The sequence below is a fragment of the Prorops nasuta genome, unplaced genomic scaffold (genome assembly GCF_024137725.1).
Source record: "Prorops nasuta isolate Cenicafe-Biocafe unplaced genomic scaffold, Cenicafe_Pnas_1.2 PNAS00006, whole genome shotgun sequence".
NCBI classification, from domain to species: domain Eukaryota; kingdom Metazoa; phylum Arthropoda; class Insecta; order Hymenoptera; family Bethylidae; genus Prorops; species Prorops nasuta.
In genome coordinates this window covers 8,105,832-8,127,903 of record NW_027116803.1, presented here as the reverse complement: position 1 = coordinate 8,127,903, position 22,072 = coordinate 8,105,832, and the positions used below count along the sequence as shown (strand labels likewise).

Sequence of the window (22,072 nt, the reverse complement as noted above, 5' to 3'; positions counted from 1 at the left end):
TAAATCTCCTTTATTTTGTTAATATTTTTCAAATTACATCAGAATCTGTGTAGGCGTAATTTCCTAAACTCACGAGTCGATGGACAACTATAATAAATTGGCTGTAATGAATTTCAACCGAAACACCATATCGGCGTGCATCAATCTTTTTTTTCCAACTCGATCATTCATTACGACACACCGATTGACTCTTTAAATCCGACAATCGTTAGGTTAATAAACTTTCAAAAGGATCTTATTGATTTAGAAGACAAGAAATGATTAATTGTACATAGTGTTATATTAAAATTTAAAACCATTTTAATCTCAAATTTATGGTAATTTTATTTTAAATTCAATTAATTTGTTTGGTAATTAAATCGTATCTGATACACCGTAGATTTTTAAAAACATGCATCAACTTTCTAAATTTCTGATATTAATTCGTTTCTTTTTATCCAAGATACTTGCAATAACTTTACCAATGTATTATGAGAATAATGCAAATGCAATATTTACAAAAATTTCATTGGATTCTTAGTTATTTATTTTACGTATTTTTAATCAACAATTTTTTCAAAGCAAATAAAAAGATTATCAATTTCTTTAATAATTTTTTATTGACAATCCAAATACATATTCTTGTACCTAAAACCTGGTGAAACATGGACTTTTAAGCTAATAAAGTTTATCATATATTTCTTGGATTGTGGATGTGTAAGTTTTGCAATGTATAATATTCACGCGTTTACAGGTTTTGCCAAGTTAAACTTAACTTTTGAAACATAGTATCTTTTTGAACCTAAATTAATAAGTTATTCGAAAATCAATAGAAAGTATCCCGAGGATGCGAGAAGTGAGGGTTATTCATCGACAACCAGTGAAGCTAATCTGGGCCTGAACGGTCTCCCAACTTTGATATCCAAGCTTAAACAATTATATGAATTGGGAGATCAGAGTGGGGGATCCGTTTAGAATCGAGCTGTGGCTTCACTGTCAATAATAAGCATCCCTAGTTCCCCAGTGTGAAAAGCAACATTTTCATTTTTAGCAATAACCTATCTCTTTCTTAAAAATTAAAAAAAGGGTTGGAGAGAAAACTTTTATATTTTTCTTTATACATTTCCTATCTCTGCAATGAAACACGAGCATTTCCAGTGGAAAACCACATCAGTGACCTTTGATACGACAGTCAAAGCTAATATCACACATTTGCATAGTTTATTCACCTCAAAATCCTACAATTTCTGCCTAAAATATTTTTCCCTTCCTTTCATGTTTTTTTTTTTTATTATTTGTTATTGGCAATTAAATTCAGATAGTTTATATATGACAATGATAAATTAATTCTTCGTGAAATTGAAGAACAATTAGATTGGAAGAAACTCGACAGTGTCAATAAATAAAAAATTAAATTGATAGATTACCTGCGTAAGGAATCGCTTTGCTGAAGATCCTGCTTCTTTCTTAGATTCGGTCATTTCTATTCCGAGTTTATTTTGGTTCTTTGATTCTTTGAGCTCTTCGGAATCCATCATAAAAATTCTAGCGTTTTTCGTAGTCCAAAAGCTCCAGCTGTTTGCAATAGAGCTTAGAGTCTTTGATTAAAGGATCATATATTTCAAAGCTCTAGAAGTAATTGCTTATGAAACTGGTCGCATAATATCTGTTGAGACCACCACAAGGCGTTACTTCTTTTTTCGTTATGAAAATTATTTAGCTGTAGAATGAACTTTTGCTTTTTGATAGGACTGCATTGGACTTGCAGTAATTATTTGAGCTCGTCGTCGACTACCTAACGTTTTGATGGCACTAAAGTATATAATATTGTTCTACGGTGTTTTTTCCTGAAAAAAAAAATGGTTTTAGATAGGAGCAATTTTTGGTTTCTTTGATGAAAAAACCCTGTACTAATAACGTTAAAATAATATCTGGATAATATCCGTTGACATTTTAATTTTTAATAGTTTATTTTCTTCTGTTGAAAATATATAATAGACTCAAATGTAAGTAATGGATATTTTTTAAGGTAAACCTAGTAATTTGTGAAATATTCGCAAGCTGATCAAATTGATGGCATGATTAAGGATTAACCACATGATCGCGGCAAAAAAAGCTGGCCTCAAGTATTAATATGTTGATGCAATGGGGAAAATGTATTCGTTCTAAATAAAAAATTGGTTTTAAAGGACCTTATTCCGCTGGCAGAGAGAAAGCTTGTCCACATCGTGCAGCTTATCTGAATTAGCATTAAGTCCAGAATAATAAACAAATAGCCACAAAGAGTGCATAATCAAAGAACCCTTATATCACGAACACATCAATCATTAATGCAAAATTATGATTTTTCTGTTTTTAAGATGAAAATGAGACAAAACTCGCCTTTAATCAAACAATTATTTCTATATTAATTATATCTTGCAATGGTCATTTTTCATTACATTACAATAAAAATTCAATTTTATTTCGTATCATTTTTATATATCGAACTAATATAATATTTCTTTTTTTGACCACCGTATTTTAGATAGAGCAGTTTATACAGCGCGTCACCGAAAAGAAAAAACGACTTGAAAATTATCTATATAAATAACATTGTTTAGTTGTCAAAAATTTTCAGCTTAAGGGGATGCATCGAGCATCGAAAAAATGCTTCCATATTACCATCTACAATTTTAGAAAATTGAATATTTTTTTAGGACAAAAATTGGCTCGTATTGATCTGTGTTTAATTGACGTGAATACTTATTTTTTGAATTATAAAATAAAATTGGATATTAACTATATTTTATTTCCCCCTCCATCAATAATTTCGAAAAAGGGAAGCCTTTGCGACACTGCGCCAAACTTCAACGAGTAATTTGAGACTAAGGAGAAAGAAATATTCCAAGAAATGTAGAAGATTACTTGGAATATTTCTTTCTCCTTGGTTTCAAATTACTAGTTGAAGTTTGGCGCAGCGTCGCAAAAGCTCCCTTTTTCGAAATTATTAATGTTAAATAAAATATAATTATTAATATCCGATTTTTTTTTTAATCCAAAGAATAAGCCTTTGCGTCAATTAAGCGGATCAATACGAGCCAATTTGGCCCCTAAGTATATATTCAAATTTCTAAAATTTTAGAAGATAATTTGGAAGTACTTTTCTTCGACGCTCAATACATCCCGTTAACACGTCGCTGCCAGCGACGCGCTGGTGCGTCTTATTTAAACCATTAACGCCCAAGCGTCCCGATTTTGAAGCACATTTTCAACGCGATTATTTTATGTGTTATTGACATTGATACAATTTTATTTTTACATATTTTTACGTAGACTTTTATGCTTTCTAATAATCCGGGATCAAAATTTTGATGACACATCAGGGGAAAAAAATATGGCCGTTTAATCATGAAAAACGTGAAAAATTTCGACACAAATGTTCTTTTGGAATTTTCTTGACTATATTACCGCAAAGTAATTGTGTTGCAATTAGGATCAGTGGTGATCGGAATAGTTAAAGTATAATTCAGAATTTTTTTGAAATTTTTGAATCACCCTTTTTTACAATATGGCGGCCAGAACACGTAAATATTCCAGAAAAACCTGAACTATTTTTTTTCTCGGAAACTATTTAGTTTAGCACAAAATATCTAAGAACAAAAATACCTTAGAATCGATCAGAGAATACACACCATTTTTTTTAATTTTTTAGAGGAAATTTTTGATTATTCCAAATATCAAAAAAATTGAAATTTCTCAAATTTGTTTTTCTAGTCTGCAAACATTTGCTTCCAAGTATACGATCTAAAAAATAGACGTGGGTCATTTTCATGAGACTAATCCAAGCTTCTATTGCAAATGAATTTGTAATATTTAAGGCTGTCAGTGCTGAGGAAAAAAAAGTTGGAAAAAAAAATATTGCTCTCTCAATAGCCAAAACTTACATATACTATAAGGGAAAATGAAACGAGAAGTATAAGTAATGACTAATGTAATGAATCTAAAACCCTGTTTTCATTGTTCCATCAGAACTAGTAGTTTCTGCAAATATTGTGGACTTCCATTTTTTATTCAATGTTTCAAAAAGAAACATTGAAAAAATTTACATGTTACTGAAAGGCAAGGGCACTCACTCTAATCAAGCACCCCAAAAGAGACAGAATTATACCACGTCCTCGTCGTTGTCTCTGGGTCATGCAAAGAGTAGAAAATGATTTAAGCTTGAATAATTTTTTCCTCAGAAACTGTTTAGCTTAACACAAATTTTCTAAGAAGAAAAATATCTTAGAAACGATCAAAGAATACCGTCAAGTTTTTGCAGACTAGAAAAACAAATTTGAGAAATTTCAGTTTTTTTTATATTTAGAATTATCAAAAATCTTCTCTAAAAAATTTCAAAAAATATGTGATACTCTCTGATTGATTCTGAGGTATTTTTGTTCTTAGATAATTTCTACTAAATGAAATAGTTTCCAAGAAAAAAATTAGTTTAGGTTTTTCTAAAATATTTACGTCCTGGCCGCCATATTGTAAAAAGGGGTGGTTCAAAAATTGCAAAAGAATTCTGAGAATTATACTTTAACTATACCGATCACCACTGATCATAAAGCAACACGATTACTTTGCGGTAACATAATACAAAAATTCCAAAAAAACATTTGTGTCGAAAATTTTCACGTTTACGTGATTAAAACGGCCATTGTTTTTTCCCTTTATGTGTCATCAAAATGTTGATCCCGGATTACTAAAGAGCAAAAAATTCTACGTAAGAATATGTAAAAATAAAATTGTTTCAACGTCGATAACACATAAAAGTAATCGCGTTGAAAGTGTGCATTAAAATCGGGACGCTTGGGCATTAATGAATTAACTGGCTAGAATGTTACCGACGCTCCAGCCCGCCTAGAATTAAATTTTAGGTTTCTGGTCATATTTTGTTGTAGATATGTAAACAATCAGATATTTAATCATTTTTAACTAAAGAAAAAATGCAAAACACGAAAAAGGGTTAGTGGCACAAATCGACAGTGCATTGGCAGCGAACGTGTTAATAGGCGCTTCTGAGTGTCACGTTAAAAATATGCAGATCATAGATTTTATAGTGCCAGGATCAGAAAATAAAACGTTTAAAAGTAATATCTATAATTGCTGTCGCTTCACATGTGTATACGTATGACGGCTCAAAATAGTAAAAAGTACAAGCTTCATTCGTTTTTTCAAACAGAATTGTCAATGAAACTGAGAGTAAAGTAATTTTTCCGTTAAATCTACGCCCTGATTTCTCGGTTTAAAAATGAGTCATCCCTCGGCAATGATGCTTTTGCAGAAGAAATAGTGCAGGATTTTTCGACTTGATATATCCTCAAAATTAACTGATTAAAATTATATGCATCAAATTATTGCTGATACATCCTGTATAGAGCACAAATATAAAGTTGTGGTACTTATTTGTTTGTTTTTTGTTTTTTTTTTCAACAAATTTATCCCATATTGTAATAAAGTGATTATGCAGAAAACTTATTTCATTCGAAAGGGGGTGGCGGTGATGTCGTTTGATAGATTATACGGTTAAGCTCATTTAGCAATCTCGTATCTTTGACAAATGATAAAGGTAAAATGTTTTGAAGAATAAAGGGAAATATTTAAAAATCACCTTCCTTAATTTCGAAAGGATATATTTGGAATTTTATTTGAATGGTCGTGCGAAAAGAACTTAAGGGCCTTTTCTAAAATCAGGCAAAATCAAATTCGCGCCAGAGGGGATATTCGCGCATACTGCGAACTTTCTTATTACACAAAACAAATCTTTTCTAATACATATATATAATATCTCTTATGGAGAGATTACAGCAATAAACAAAAGCACTTTCAGAATTGAATGTTATCAAAAGTTTAGTTAAATATTGCTTGTCGATCCAAATTAGTTATAAACAAATTTAACGGGTTACAAGCAAATCGCTAATCTTGAGGAAATTTACTTATTTGACTTGAGTTACGTGCTTGTCTCGCATCCTTGTAAAGTTGTAAAGGTAAAAGTATTCCAGCATTTTTGAATTTCGTCAGCTTTTGGGGGCAATTTAGTGCATTGAGATAAAAGCGTGGAGGGGGGGGGGGGGGTCTGCTATAATAATGTCGATACTGCATCGATACTTCGATATTTCGAATATGTGTGAGCACGTGTGTACTTCGGGTATAAACATCTTCAAGCATCTTGTTTACATTGCATCTGTAGTGTGCATACATATACGAAATAATTATGCAACAGTAGAATATTGGCATTACTATTCGGCACTAAAGTGCTGTTCTACAGGTATATAGTAACAAAAAAAATATTGAATCTCAGTTCCTAAAGTATCGCTATTATTTTACGCTCGTATTGACCTACACAGAGCGACAGTTTTGTATTTAGGCTTTCCTTCTTCTATTCCTCCTCCTTATACCAACACTTCAATGCGCTAACTAGTCATCAAAGGTTTATCGGATCAAGTCACGCTCGGACTTGTTGACCTTTAACTTCGGAAGGATACGTGACCACCAAGTCACCTCGACGGTTTTAACGACCTTGATGTTTAGCCTTTGAAGCGATACCAAAAATTCTCTTGGAAAACGATAAGTTTTTCTGTATAATTTCCCAAAAATTAATATAATTCGATAGTAAATATAACATTGTTTTGAGTACCATTCTTACGGAGTATACTTGTGGCCAATTTTATTGAAAAATACGTACATTTTACTATTTCATCCCGCAAATGAAGTTTTAACGGGAACTTCAGGTCTTCGAATCGTATATTGTTAAAAAACTCCTAACGCTCCAAGTGTGCATCTCAAGCACCATCGATTTGTAGTGTTTTACTCCAAGTGTACTCGTCAATCACCTCTAATTTGAAGCATGCTTCTAATTTTGAATAACTTTAAAATTATTATTTACACATCGTTGTAATATTTACAGTCTGATAATTAAAAACTTGCAAGTCAAAGTGTGATGGGATGAAGTTCGTATTGTGGGTCGATATTTAAAATTAAAAGGCGAAGCGTGCGCGTCAAGGGTTAACTAATTTTGTCGTAACAAATTTTATAACCCATGTGTCCCAATTAATTGAAAATAAATTAAATTACTGTTAATCAAATTTGGTCGAAATATTGTATATTTGTAATATACAGGGTTTAACAGTGAGATGCATAAAAAGTGAAAGAGTGGATGCAGCATATGACTGACTATATTTCGTTAACAAATTTTTGGTCTCCAGCTTCATATTAGTTTCTTGAAACCTAATTTGTTAAATATTGAACAAAAATGATTGTACCCTTTAAAGGGTTCCCTCTTACCGACATTACAGAGGGGGAAATTCGAAAACGCGTGTCAATTTTATGTCGTAACCTCATGGCTGGTTTACAATTTTTTATATCATTTTAGAAGGGTCGCAAGCTGGTTTTTCTATTAAAACAATTAAATTTGTAAGAAATCAAAACCAACTTTTTTTTTATTTACTTTTTTTGTTTTTTCAAAAATCTGACAATTTTACCATAAAAAGAGTAGCTCGCATCGTCACTGAAATGGTGTAATAAATTTAGAATCGGTCGTCAAATAACGTTGTAACGTTAATAGCAATTTGCTCGATAATATCGCTATGAGGTGTCCCGTTAATTATAAGCAAAAGTGTCTGCGACGAAGTATGATTATATTTTAACTTAGACAAGCAAATAAGTTTCGTTTTCTCATTTTTCTCTTCGTTTTTAAGAACCATATACGAGCTTTATATATGAGTTAAAATACTTTTATTAATCTTTCGAAGAATGTTCCATATATTCTTCGAAAAATTAATCAAAATACTTTAGCTTATAAAAATTTTTTGATTTTAAGAAGAGCCGGAGAAATCCCTAAATAATTGCTTGTGGTTTATTTAAACTGTAAATAATGTTCGTTGCAGTCGTTTTTACTCCTTCCAAAAGAGTAACATCATTTTTGAAGAATCGTTGAATGAGAAAGTGTAATCATTTTAAATATTAAAAAAAAATCATTTTTTTAAATTTAAATGTCAAGTTTGTCTTCAAAATGAAGTCAAGTAATACAAAAAAATGTCCCAGTATTTTTTAAACGGATGTGAAAATTGGGCGGCTTTCTCAAGAAAATTATATTCGATATCCAACTCGCATTTAGCTTACTTTTACTACTTGACGTGGGATTCTACTCATTATCCTGATTATTCTGATTATGTTTCATGCAATCCTTAAAACTCTCGTCTGTAAACTTCTTTAACGTCTTTCATTTTTAAACACCTCTTTCCCTTTCCATCCATTCTCACCCCGTCAAATAAACTTAAAGATTCATACTCATGTTCCAAAAATTATTGATGCATATATCAATCATATAGTAGATGAGACCCCTTCTAAATCAATTGCTAAGATATTTTACTTCTTAGCCACGAGGAAATTGTTCAAAATCAACGTTCTTAAACCAGTTTAGTTGATATAATTTCACAACCAATTAAATCTCAAGTCGAATGAAAGATGGATAGGTCCGAACTATATAACTATTGGATCCTTAATACAGACGTAAAAAAAAATCGCATGTTTTTTCTTTTGTCATTATATGGTAAGTGTTAATAAAAAATTATTTAAAACGCTGACTGCCAACCACGAGATAAATCGCAGTTTACGTTATTGTACAGGAATACAGTTACGACGAATTATGTTCTTGTTGCTTCAGGAACGAAAACTAAAGATTAGAATTGACCCTTGCATTAATATCTTGTTTTAAATTAATTGAATATATAATCGTACAAACTTTATTCTCCAGATGAAGAAGCAAAATAATATTTACACACATATTATTCATGATTAATTAAAAATACCGTAGTTGTGTCATCGCGTTAAATAAATAATTATAAAATGTACGTTTTTTAATCAAAATTATTGCCAATTAATTCTTCGTAAACCATGAGTATTGCCACTCAAATTTTATTTTTAAACAATCATTTGTTCATAAAATGTCGTCATGAAAATTTATAACATGATAGACGATATTGATCTTACTCGCTTCAAGTGTTATGTAAAAATTGAATTTTTGAACTCAAAATGTAAAATGTACTTAAACCAAATCGTCTCTAATTCTTGCGAACGAGTTTGCATCTTCCTTGCTTATATGCGAGTAGAGAATTGGCAGGGTGCATTTGACTTCTCATACTTGAATTTTCCATGACAACTTTTTCAAATTTAATGGTTGCTTCAAAAAAAAAATAAAGGATGTTTATACACATGATTTTTACGTACAGTTGGCATATTTTTTCTTCAAAAACCAAATTTATTGCAATATGTTTACCTGACGTCTTATAAATACTTAAAAATGACAGAAAGAAAAAACGTGAATCTTATTTTTTCGCTATTGTCATAGATCAAATTGTTTCTTTAAAATTATCCAACTCACATTCGGTTTGGGATTTGATGGGTTATTTTAATAAAAGACCATATTACTTCTATATATTATTTCTATTAAATCTTCGTTATTCTGGTAGAAGAAATTCCGTAGAAAAACCATCAACTATTCATTAAAAAATTATATCAGAGCTACTACATATACACACACACAAATAGACATATGTTTATTTTTTTTATCCACACTCTCATGTACATTTTAAAGTATTAAAAATATATGTACAGAATTTTCACAAAACTCTTTATTTTCAACGTATTTAAAAAATTTAACTTTCACTAGATATACTATATATTTACTAGAAGAGAGAGAGAATGATGTTTAACACATTTATGAAGGTTGCATTATAGTATCTCTTTTTACTGATTTTCGACAATGTAAGAAGAAGAAAAAGAGTCAGTTGATCAGCGGGAAAATACGTGTAACGATGTAACTAGCCAACAATGTTTTTTTACATAATAATTAATAACTATTATCTATATAAAGCAACGACATATTTTTAACTGTATCAGAAATATATCATTACGTAACTATAGTTTCAAAACTGAAAGACAAGATTTATTCAGATTTCGACAAAACCAGACTTAACCAGTAGTTCAAACGTAAACTGGACGTCACCAGACCTCATTTCTTTGTTTGCTCTATCCGATGAACTCTGAGAAGTTAAGCATACAAACAACAGAAAGGGCAAATATTCACGCTCAAAACAAATTAAAAATTCTGGATTTAGAAAACAACTTCTGAGATACAGGAAATGAATCATTAATTTCTAATATTGAATCGTTATCACAAAATTGTATTAATAAATTAGAAAGAAAATAAAATTTGACTGAATTGCAAACAACTTATGGAATAAATAAATAGATTTCTAATATTTTTATCGAAATTCACCAATCAACGATTTTGTATTATTGAATTGTCATGACGTTCAAACGTATATGAAGAAAAAATAGCGAAATAGTTATTCTTCGAATCTTTAACCCTATCGTTTAAATTATATTCAAGCTGAATTTACTCTTGACACAATTACTAATGGCATGAACACTTTAAAGCAAAAGTAATAGATCCAATTATTTTCGAAGCTCGTATCACGGAATAGTATGGTATTACCATAATTATGAGGACAACCGGAAATAGAGAGACGCCCGCGCACAGTCTCTTCTTACTTATTTTTGTTAACTAGATCCACTTAATTATAATTACTGTGTATATTAAGAAGCTCATTGTATACATCTTGACAGTAGATGTCTCCGAATTTATATCGTCGGTAATCTGTTATGCAGAGTTAGTAAAAATTTCCATGTAACGCATCAATTTAAACTTTGCATCGTTGAAGCAGCTCTCCTCCAGCGTATGCTTAATTTTATTATAACGAGTGTAACTTTATATAAGAAAGCGTCGATTAATCTTTACGTTGCAAAGGCTAGAGCCGAGACACGCTTGTTCACGAGATTATTAAATATCCAAATGACGCCAGACCACGGGTTAATATCTTTTTTACATTATAGTATATCTAGACGATATCTCCTCCTTGTTTCACGCATTTACTTCAGCTTGGCAAACTTTAAATAATAAAAATTGCAAATATATATATATATATCTTCTGTGTGTGTGGCGAAAATATATAGATGCTCGATTAAAGAAAATTAAAATTTATAAAAGGTTAGAAATACTATCAAGAATATTAACTATATATTATTTTTAGAAATTATACTTTTCGTTGTGTGACATTTAATTATTTTTAGCTACATTCTTTAACTTGTTGATTTTATATTTTTATTCACACGCGGTTTTTACTGGTTTTTACTTACTGCAACCAACCAATACACACTGTACACACACACACATCCACATAACACTATCTATGTAACAATATGAGTAGCCAATAAATTTTTTCTGAATATAAATAAAAAACTTAATGGTATAAAATCTCTAGCAATAATTTTTTTTTCCTAAACAGTAAAAATAAATAATCTGCTCACGCAATATCGGCTAATTATGTTTCAATTTACACACTGATAAATTTATCTTTTACCTTTCTTTCGAATAATCAGTATTCGATTAATCTGAGCTTTTATCCAATACAGACTGAGAACTATATGAATAAGGTGAGTAGGACAGTGAGAGAAAACCACAAATACTAAATAAAATGAATTATGCTGTTTGATGTTTTTACGATGTGCTTAATGCGCGTGTACTATACTTTAGTTATTAAGGGATGAAACGTTCTAGTTAGAGTATTTATATGAGCTCCTTATCGTAACGTACGATAAAACTCTTATGGGTGAATTATAAGGAAGAATATAGAAGTTAGGAGAAGAGGGAGTATTTTTATGAAAGAAAAAAACTACACGGATTATCGCGAGAACCAATACAAGTACTCTTTGCAATAGATTAGATGACTTTTACCCCCGAAGTAGATAACCCTGAGTGAACTTTGCTTGGTTAAACTTTGATTACAATATTTATTAGCAAATATCTCAATAAAGATCTGTATAAAAAGCGGCCGCCTTGCTTAAGATCTTTAATGTTACCTACTTCTGTTTGTTTGCACCACGTGTGATAATTTCTTAAGGCTACTGTCACTTATGTTTTAAAATCTCATAATAGTATCGATGTTTTATGTCATTTTTTACAAAATTCAACCCTTTGATGCATGATTTTTTTTAAGAGACGCATAATTCTTGTTTTTTTTTTAGTGTGTAATTAACGCCCCAATTGTTTATTAAAAAATTCATACCTCCATGCTACATGAAATAGTAGGTGTATTAGGAACACATAAACACAAAAAATAAAAAAATAAATTTCAGGTAACATATATATGCCCTAGCACATATATAGATACAAAAAGACGTGTATCTCCAACTATAAGGGATATTCAATTTTTTCATATGACCTTTTTGGAAACAAATAGCAAAAGGTTTCGAAAAGGTCCTATGCAAACATTGAATATCTTTCGTAGTTAAAGAGATACGTTTCTTTTTGCATCTATGCTCTGTGGCGTATTACGCGATATACTCTGTATATGCAAGAACGTCTCGAGCAACAATTTGTTAAGGAATGCCTGATTTTATTGTGGGCCGGATCAGGCAGACAAGCGGTATTCATTATTAAAAAATTTCCTAGGTGGTCCTGACCTGGCCCTGATAAATAGATTCGGCTGTAAATTATTTATCTACCATATATCCTAGCTTTATCTTATTCCCGGAACGCAACCATTATTAAGAATTGTCTGATCCTGTACTAATCCGACATTTGTGTGAAAACCCTGATCTGTTTAACTGTATAATATTTGATCCGGATCTGAATTATTTCCCTGAATTAATTGTTAAGTATGGTAGAAGTCACGTGTGCCGTATTGAAGCCCGAAGAGGGATGAAGCAGCGAAAACCAGGTATATTCCTCATTGTTCCTGCCTGACCTTAGCCCTTTTATGGTTTTATGTATTTCAGTTAACTTGGCCCTATTCATCTTTTCCTAATATTCATCTGATCGAATTTGTCTACTTTAAAGTTTGTCATACAGTCAAATTGGAACAAAAGAAAGCTGTATAAAGGGGCATAATCGAAACTACGTTTCATTCATTCACATCTCTTGCTTAAGTTGTTCAGTGTCTATCCATTTTAGAGGTTAAAAATGGATGAATTGATAAAAAAATGAAAAAGAGAAGCTGCACGATTACGTGTTCAACGCTTTCGAGAACGTGAAAAACTTAAAAAACAAGCAAATTTGTAACAATTTAACTGTGCCTGATGATGTTCCGGAAAATCCTACTACGGGCCTTTTCTTAACGGCGGGACATAGGAAATTTCGTGTTATTTGACTATAGTACTTTTTACTATAGTAAAATTACTATTTTCCGTTTAATTTAAGTATTAAACGTAGTCACCAACATTAATTAAGTAAAATAATATTTATAATAAATAATAGAAGCAATTAAACTAAAGTAACCATTAAAACTTAACTATCTACGCTTTTATTAAATATGTTAATATATAGTAAGTGCTACAATGCTATAGTCAAATAACACAATCCTATGTCCCGCCGTTAGGAAAAGACCCTGCACTGAGAAAAATAATCGTTTGAATCTAATAAATTTGATTCAATTCAAAGGAATTAGTCTTTTAACATGGTGCCAAGGAACTGGTGCATTAAAATTTAACGAATACATTTGAGGCAAATAAATGACATCAAATAAATATTTAATAAATTAAAATAATTTTTATTAGAATCCACCCATAACTTATTTGACGGTAATAAATTTTTAATTAATTATAATCGATAGACATTTAGTGTGAACGAAATTAACTTCGTTGAAATATATATTTGTTAGGTGTTAACTTCCTGTATTTTCTTTTAACTACATATTGTATTGTTATAAGTGTATATTCTTTAAATTGACGCGAATATACAGTAGTTGTAATTAAATAGGCGTTATTTTTTAAAACCCATTTGTTAAAAATTAACATTATACGCCTCATTTCAGTTAGGGGTTTTTTTAGAACAAGTATATATTCATTAAATTAACATGAATATACACTTATTTTAAGTATCTGTGCGTTTCTTTTAAATTTTCATTTAGCGTGTACTAACGAATAATATATTGAACTTATATGAGTTTTCATGACGTAAGTTCCATGACGTCACTGAAGCTTCATTCTTTCATAAGCTGAAACGAATTTATATTTGATACAAACAAATATTGATTTGAATCAAGCGAATAATTTGTTGGATAAACTATTTCTCTATTTAAAGTAAATGAGAAAAGTATAGTTTAATGACGTGTGAATGACGTAACAAGAAAATACGTCATTTCAACATCACACCGAAAATAATTCTGACGTCAAATTTATTTGCAGTAAATTAATATTCATTCAAATAAAATATATTTTCCATTCTATTAAATAGCATATATATTGAAATGAAATTTATATTGAATATGTTTAAATAGTACATAGATATGTGCAAATAAAATATTTATTCTTTTCAACAAATATTTATTTGTTTATCATAATATATTAATGGTAATCACATAAATACTTATTTAGATTAATGTATAAAATGAAAATGATTGAAATTTGATATTCTTAAGACATTTAATTACACTGTCACATTTCATACCCATCTTTCTTCCATGTCTCATCAGTACACTTGCCGTATTTTATAATTTGAATCGCCTAGAACTTGATGAAATCACAATTATTTTGCATTCATCTTATTAATATATTTTGTATCCATATGATTAGCTGATTCACTTACCTAGAACGATTCGTATACATATAACAAGCACTACACATACACAAATTAGTATAATTCACTATACTTTATAATACATTAAAAATTGAAATACATATATATTCACTTACCTGTAATACATTCATTATATCACATGAGGTACGTCTCATTGATGCCTTCTTATATACGAATTTAATTTTTATAGACAACTAGTGAGATAGAACGCGCCACGCGCCATCTATTGGTCGGTAATTTCGTTGATTTACTAAAAAAGAAACCATTTATTTGATCCAAATAAACTATTTGTTTAATAGTATTATATACTTAATATATTAAAAAAAGTCACGCAAATTTAAAAAGTGATGCATTTTATACAAATATCTGGAAGGGGCTTCTAAAACTACTCTTTACAAATTTAAACATATAGGTTAATAAGGAACATATATTTCATATTTTTCACATTTAATACGATCTCCAACGAATCTGCTTATAATCAGTGATGTGCACTTGTGGGAATTTGGTACCCCCACCATATGTCACCGTACCGCTATCTAGTGCGTGCTACGGGCTAGCTAGCGGTGACGTAGTGGGGGTACCAAATTCCCACGAGCTCACATCACTGCTTATAATTAGAAAGGCAAGGAAACATAGTAATCTCCGTATGGTCAGAAGTACATTTGCTGAAAGTCAGGGTAAGAATGCTAGAAAAGTATTAATCAACGTATATTATATTCTGTTTAAAGGCTAGTAGTAATAATAATAAATACATAATTTTAAAGATCACAAATATTGATGTTCCAAAAAATGAATATTTTATTTGAAACTTCATTTCTTTGCTTTACAAGACAAAATGACGAGTTTTATACTTAATATATATTTGTCATTAATTGTGTATTTTCAAACAAATAAACAGGTATCAAATTATATGTATAGACATAAATTCAATCATTACTTAATTAATAACGTTATCAAAAACCAGTTACAAACTTTTTGCCATTTGCAATTGTGTGAACGTTATAAGGAGTATAATCAAGCAAACATTTTTGATTAATAATGTTCCATGCAGAAGATTCTTCAATTTCATAAGCAAAAATATGGTTATTAAATGAAATAGTATTCAATTTTAAATATATAAAATAAATGTCATCATTTTTATGTGAGATTATATATTTAATCTTTCCAAATAACATATGTATATCATTTGTATCAATTACTAGCACCATTTCAGGTATATATTTAGTTCCAAATGCGCTTGCCCAACTGACAAAATTATAATCTCCATTATCTAAGTTAGGAATATGATCATTAAAAAACCTTCTGCATTGTTGCAAATCGCATAATTTTGTTACTTTTACTGGTCCAAATTGAAAACGATTAACATAAAATCCTACGTTACATAAAAAACGATCATTCAGATGTAATTGGTGTTTGATAGCCATAGTACGCGGTGGATTTACACGCGATGTGACGGAAGCACAAATTTCTTTTAATTGTTTGTGTTTCCCTTCAAAACGAAAACAAGATATGAATTTCAAAGGACCGTTTTTTTTTTATTAGTCGAGGGTAATGTAACATAAAATGGTGTTTGGGTTTCAATTTTTCATTCAAAAGATTAATATATGATTCGTGATGTTCTGCTATAAGTACTTGAAGAAAATGACAGGTTTCATTACTAATAGTGGGTGATATAATTATAGAAATAATTTCTGCCAATGACGTATACAATTTCCACATTTTGCTATTGGTGGGTACTAAATCACCAATTATCAGTCCTAAAAACCTTACTAAACACAACATTTCAGATGCAGATATCACTATATAACGTTTTTTAATAGAAATTTCTGAAATAAAAGGCAGAATGTTTAGACTATGTTTAGTTCCAAAATCGAAAAATTTTCTTCTACGATTTAAAAGTTCTATAGTAAACAACTTTTGAATGATTATAAGTTCATACAGTAACTAGCCTATTTCGTATCTCTAGATACCCTCGAATAAATCATGCATAATGTCACACGTTATATTTTCAGTGATATGAAAACTTTCTAAAGAATTAAAAATGCATTCTTCAACTACTCCATTGAAACACTGTTCTAAATTTAACGCATAATTTTGTTTATTTCGTAATAATTCAAGCTTTTCGACTACTTGTGTCTGTCTGCTTATTTTGTCCACAAAACATACTCTACAACAGTAATCGGAATTAAAACTAGTCGTAAAACCACAGATTTCGTTTAAGCCTAAATTGTCTCCAAGAATAGCCAGCACAGTAAAGTAAACTTTAGTTTCATTTCCGAAAATATTCAAAGTAATACCTTCTTTTTCAAGACTTCTTAATTCATTTAACAATTTCTCAAAAACAACTCTATTTCCTAACTGTTTGTAGTCAACATTTTTTTGCAATTGGGCGAGAAATATATTATCCAAACTACTGTTATATCTGTACGGAAGACCAGCTATAATGTAGTAGACAGCACCAATCTTCTTTAACCCAGAGTGTGAACCTAAAGGATTATTCACTTCGAATTCATCGTAATATATCACCAGTGGTAAAACCGTTTTTCCACTAAACCGTTCCTTTACATTTGTCCAAATTTCACCTTGTAAAATAGAATTAAGGATTCTATTATTATCGTTATTTTTAATTTCAGACATTATATAATTAAAAATATTAGGTAGTTTCAAAAATTTCCCTAAAACACGTGTTAATGGTACATATTCTATTAAACTATCTTTTACAACTGTTAAACCATGTCGTCGTTTCTTATCGAATTCTATATCACTGCTAATTGCATAAGAAATTGGTGAAATAAAAGTCGTACTTTCTTCGAAAATCTATAAAGTTAAATATTCTGAGTTAAAACGATCAAATTCCTCTTGAATTATACTGCGTAATGTAGCAGCATCTTCTAATACAGCAGTATTTGACACAAATATTATTTGACTAGTAACATCAGTAAAAGTAGTTATATATGAATGTTGAATAGTTTTCAAAATGTCGTGTGCTAGCTTTCTGGGTAAATTAAAATAGCTATATAATTTTGCAACGATCAATGTTATGCTAGTAGCAACTGTACTCCGGAAGTAATTCAAATCTATTTTAGGTGAGTGTAAATTTCTCATAGTATTAGATATGGTTGATACTATATCTATATTTATTTCTCGGAAGACAGATTCAAAGGTATCATCTGGAATTATCGTTTCATTTATATTATTTTGATGTACTCGTTGGTCAACGTTTTCAAAAATGTTTACATGGGTATTGGTATAATGTTTAAAATAGGTGTAGAAGTTATGAAATACACGTTTGAATTTAGGTACATCACAACAACACGACGAATTTATCATAAACTTGTGATAAAATTTGACATGTCTTCTTAGATAATTAAAATTCTTAAGAATTTCTTTGCAGTATGGACACGTATGCATTTTCGAAAATTAACACAAGTCAAGCACCAGCTTGAATAATTTTAACTTTATTCTAAATATATTTACGTGAATATATAATAATGAAACACCTAAACTTATAAATTCTAATTATATGCTTTTCAGTTATAGATACGCTCTATTAAATAATATTCGTACATTTATAACTATATGTAATCGCAAAATTATCCGTAATATTAAAACTAAAGCCGATAGTTTGAGCTTGTTCAATGTTTTCTCCTAATCAAATTACACTCTACGACTACAAAGTTTTTATGATTGCATTGCTAATTTGAGTTTATGATAGAGTAGCAATATTTACATTATCCGGTAAGATCGAATATAACGAAAATAAAGCAGGCTCTTATTCCCACCATTTTCAAGTTTCAGAGTTTATTGTCAGATTGCTAAAGTAATGTGGATAGCTGCCTGTCTACCACTTTCGTTGCACTGAGTAAAGAGAAATTGAAAAGACAATATGAAGATTGGAGAAAGAAAGGAAGAGATGAAGAATATATCAATGTTCATATTGCATTATTAATGAAGCTTAAAATGTAGAGCTGCGAATAAAATTTCCTTCAAATGTAAGTGAAAAGTAGATTAATAATTGAATAAAGCTCTAAAGTAACTTAATAGTCGAAGAAAAATACATTAAAACATATTTATACCAAATTAACTTTGAAATCATTCAGTATTTCTGCCGTAAAGGAAGTGTACTTATCGAATGCAGTTCTTATATTATATAAATATACTTGTATCAATTCCCAAATATGTGAACTCTCAGGTGGATACATTAAGTTAAAAACATTGAAAGATTTAAAACAAATATCAATGCTATTTACCATAGATCTAGTTTTGTATAAAACATTATCAATTGATACGAAGGTAGACTGTATATTGGTTAAATTAGGTCCCACTGCAATAATATAAGGCTGTAGCGTTAGTCCCAGTGCTTTCATAGATTTTCTTCTTTCTTCAGTCACATTATGTATATTACCTGGAAGCTGAAATCGATATATATTTTTAAAATTGAATGCTACAAGTGACAAAAACAAAATTAATAATAAGAGATAATAGACTTACAAACACATAATTGATCAAACTATCCTTTGTGTCACTTATTGTTGGCTTCCAATGATTTTTCCCTCTAGCAGTCCTCCCTTTACAAGGCAAAATATGTGGCAATAATAAAAGATTGATCATTAATTGACTATCTGTGATAAAAGAAATTTATTATTTTAGTGGTTAAGCAAATAAAATAGCTAATCAAACTAAATAAAGGCTTTTCTTCTACTAATTACTAATTTTCCAATGTCATACATTTCTTTTTAACACTAGATTGCGCGAAGAAGTCATTTTGACTGCTTTTTAATTTCAGTTCGGAAAAAAAGTATGTTTATATTAATAAAATTTCTTAGGATTTTAAGACTTTTCCAACATGACTATGTGTAAAAAGTCTTAAAAACCTAAGAAATTCTTTATTTATTATAAACATTTTTTTTTTAACTGAAATTAAGAAGCAGTCAAAATGACTTCTTTGGGCAATCTTGTGTTAAAAAATGTATTCCATATGTTTACCTTCACTTAAATCTGGTAATTGTAAAAGTTCATATAAAGCATTTGCATTTTCATCTTTCTTTGAATACTGTCTCACTTTTATAACATTGGAAAAAAACACTTTCAGCTTATCAACAGTTAGACCAGAACTACTTAAATTCAATTGTTCAAAGTCAAATGATATCAAGTGCGAACTCTCAGGCTGTTTTAAAATAGGCCATTCTTCAAATATTTCCCATACAGTGCCCTTACAGTTGACAATATCTTTCTGCTTCAGATTACAAGTGATTTCCCAATGACGCATAACAAGTTCCCATGGCATTCTTGTATTCTTCTGCAGCCAATCTTTACTCTCCATAAATTCATCTAAAATAGAAAAATTGTTGTAACAAACTATCAATGATATAAGTCTTTTACAGATTAAATTACTTTTATTAAACTTTTATATAATTACCTTCCATAGAACTTGTCACATCATTTTCCTTGATGACATTATCTATATTGTCTTGAAGTATTTTTAAATCGTGGAGACAATTCCTGTATTTACTTAGCAATTTACCCTTTGCTATTATAGATTTATTTCTGCGTGAATCTTTTTTTCAAATAGGAGATATGTAATATATGTTCAAATCTTCTGTAGGAAATACTTGAACTATTTTCTCAGCTAGCGAATATAAGTCCCTATTAGACAATCTATAAGATAAAATTAGTGGTATTAAAAACTGAAGAAGTTAAAAAAATTACCTGAAAGCTAAATTTGCAATAATTCACATGCTGAATAAGATTTTATATATACCTTTTTGAAATTTTTATTGCTTCGGGGATTAAAATGTCCACAAGAATGTTCCTTGTTTTCCTCGATAAGTAATTCTGCTTCTTATAATTTTTTAATATTGCTCCTCCTTTTAAAGTCTTGTTTAAAATTTGCTCCAAATTTAAGTTTCTAATTAGATATTCGTTCCCATCTGTAAAACAAGCTTGCTTGCATAGACCTGTACTTTGAGATGTAAAACTGTTTTCTTTATCATCTAATTCCTCCTCTTCGTTGTTTGAATTATTAGTGACTTCTCTCAATTCCTAAAAGTTATAAGAAAAGTAATGGTCATTTTATAGCACAATTATGCTAAACATATTTTTACTGCGATAATAGTATTATTCAAATTTTGCTTACTATAGCAGGTTCTGTATCACCCTTCTTACTATCTATTCCAGATTCTTTCCTCCACAATTGTATAAACGTTATTCTCTTCCCAATTTTTGGGATGAGTTCTTTGATAAGATCAGAGCTTATCAATTTTATGTTACTATCATTTATTTCATTTTCTGTTAAAAATTATCATAATAAAATAATTAACTACCATCAACAGTTATATTAAACTTGATTTTCCAGTTTCACTTTATGAAAGTAAAAATGAGTTCTTCGTGGCCAAAATTTAGGACAAATATTTTCGAAAAGATTTTAAGTTCTAGAAGAACATTTTTAACTCGTTTTTTGTATCATAAAATCAAACTTTAATTCTATAAACAGCTTTCTTACCTACCTGCAAAAGTTAAAATTAAATCTTCAAATCCCTAGTCTTGTAAGAGTTTTCTTGTATAATCATCAGTCATTCTAGATAATGCAATTTTAACAATAAGGGGAATCGAGCAATAACGAAGGAACAGGCAGGTCAGATGATGAGTAATTAGCGATGCAAGCACTTTTCTGCACTTCAATGCACATTTTGGCCCCTTAAAGCACTTCCATGCACCTTATTGCACTTTAAAACTGTTTAATACAGTCTAATGCACTTAATAGCACTTTATTAGTTCACTTTACCGTGTTTCAAAAGAAATTTTTCTGTACCGTATTTCCAGTCGTAAATACTTAGTACTGATTCACACAGTATCGTCAGGTCAGTATCTCGCACTGCAATAGCAGATAGCAACCAGTTAATCCAACTGCCTAGGGCCTGCTTGTGATCTTCACTTGTTCGAAAACAGAAGCATATAGAACATTATTTTATGTTCTTAGAAGTAGTTTGCAGAGGGGAGGGGGCTCCGTCGATGTTTTTCAATGTTTACAGTTTCAAGTGCCACTGCATAGCGAATAGAGGAAGATTGACAGGCCGCGCGTTTACACGCGTTAAAAAAATCAGAGTTGGAGATTCTCGCACTACAAACTTATGTACGTGTAGCTTTGTATATGTCGTAAATATTAGTATACAAATGGAGATTTTTTCTATTATAGATATATCAGCTATTGTGTACACGACACAGAAGCTTTAGGAATTAGTTATGCTCCTTCTGTTTTGATAAAATAAACATATGAAAGTATTTATTTGAGCTGTTTCTTCAAATTGTTCATTTTAGATATTACTTAGAATAGATTAATAATTGGAATTAGCGTAAAGCTATATTGAATTGAGTGCACACTTCTTTTGTACCATATACTTCAAGGTATTAATTCAAACAAATGAATTCTTT

The 22,072-nt window shown here is 30.0% G+C and overlaps 1 protein-coding gene and 1 long non-coding RNA gene across 5 annotated transcripts in view; both read right to left on the bottom strand.

Moving 5' to 3' along the window:
- LOC136774071 (facilitated trehalose transporter Tret1-like) overlaps positions 1-11,578 on the bottom strand; it is a 40,248-nt gene extending 28,670 nt beyond the window's left edge. For all 4 annotated transcript variants that reach the window (XR_010822711.1, XR_010822712.1, XR_010822713.1 and 1 more), the window contains exons 1-2: positions 11,427-11,578; positions 1,407-1,826 (exon numbers count right to left, since the gene is read on the bottom strand). Coding sequence is in view for 1 of the 4 variants with exons in the window: in XM_066728144.1 (XP_066584241.1) it covers positions 1,407-1,517 (111 nt within the window). In the remaining 3 variants the exon portion in view is untranslated. The remainder of the gene's footprint in view (positions 1-1,406; positions 1,827-11,426) is intronic.
- Positions 11,579-18,246: 6,668 nt separating this feature from the next.
- Positions 18,247-19,760, bottom strand: LOC136774424 (uncharacterized). The gene is made up of 3 exons (XR_010822806.1): positions 19,628-19,760; positions 19,133-19,263; positions 18,247-19,053 (listed from the first exon to the last, which is right to left on the bottom strand). It is a non-coding gene; the product is annotated as an uncharacterized lncRNA (long non-coding RNA).
- Between the last annotated feature and the right edge of the window lie 2,312 nt (positions 19,761-22,072).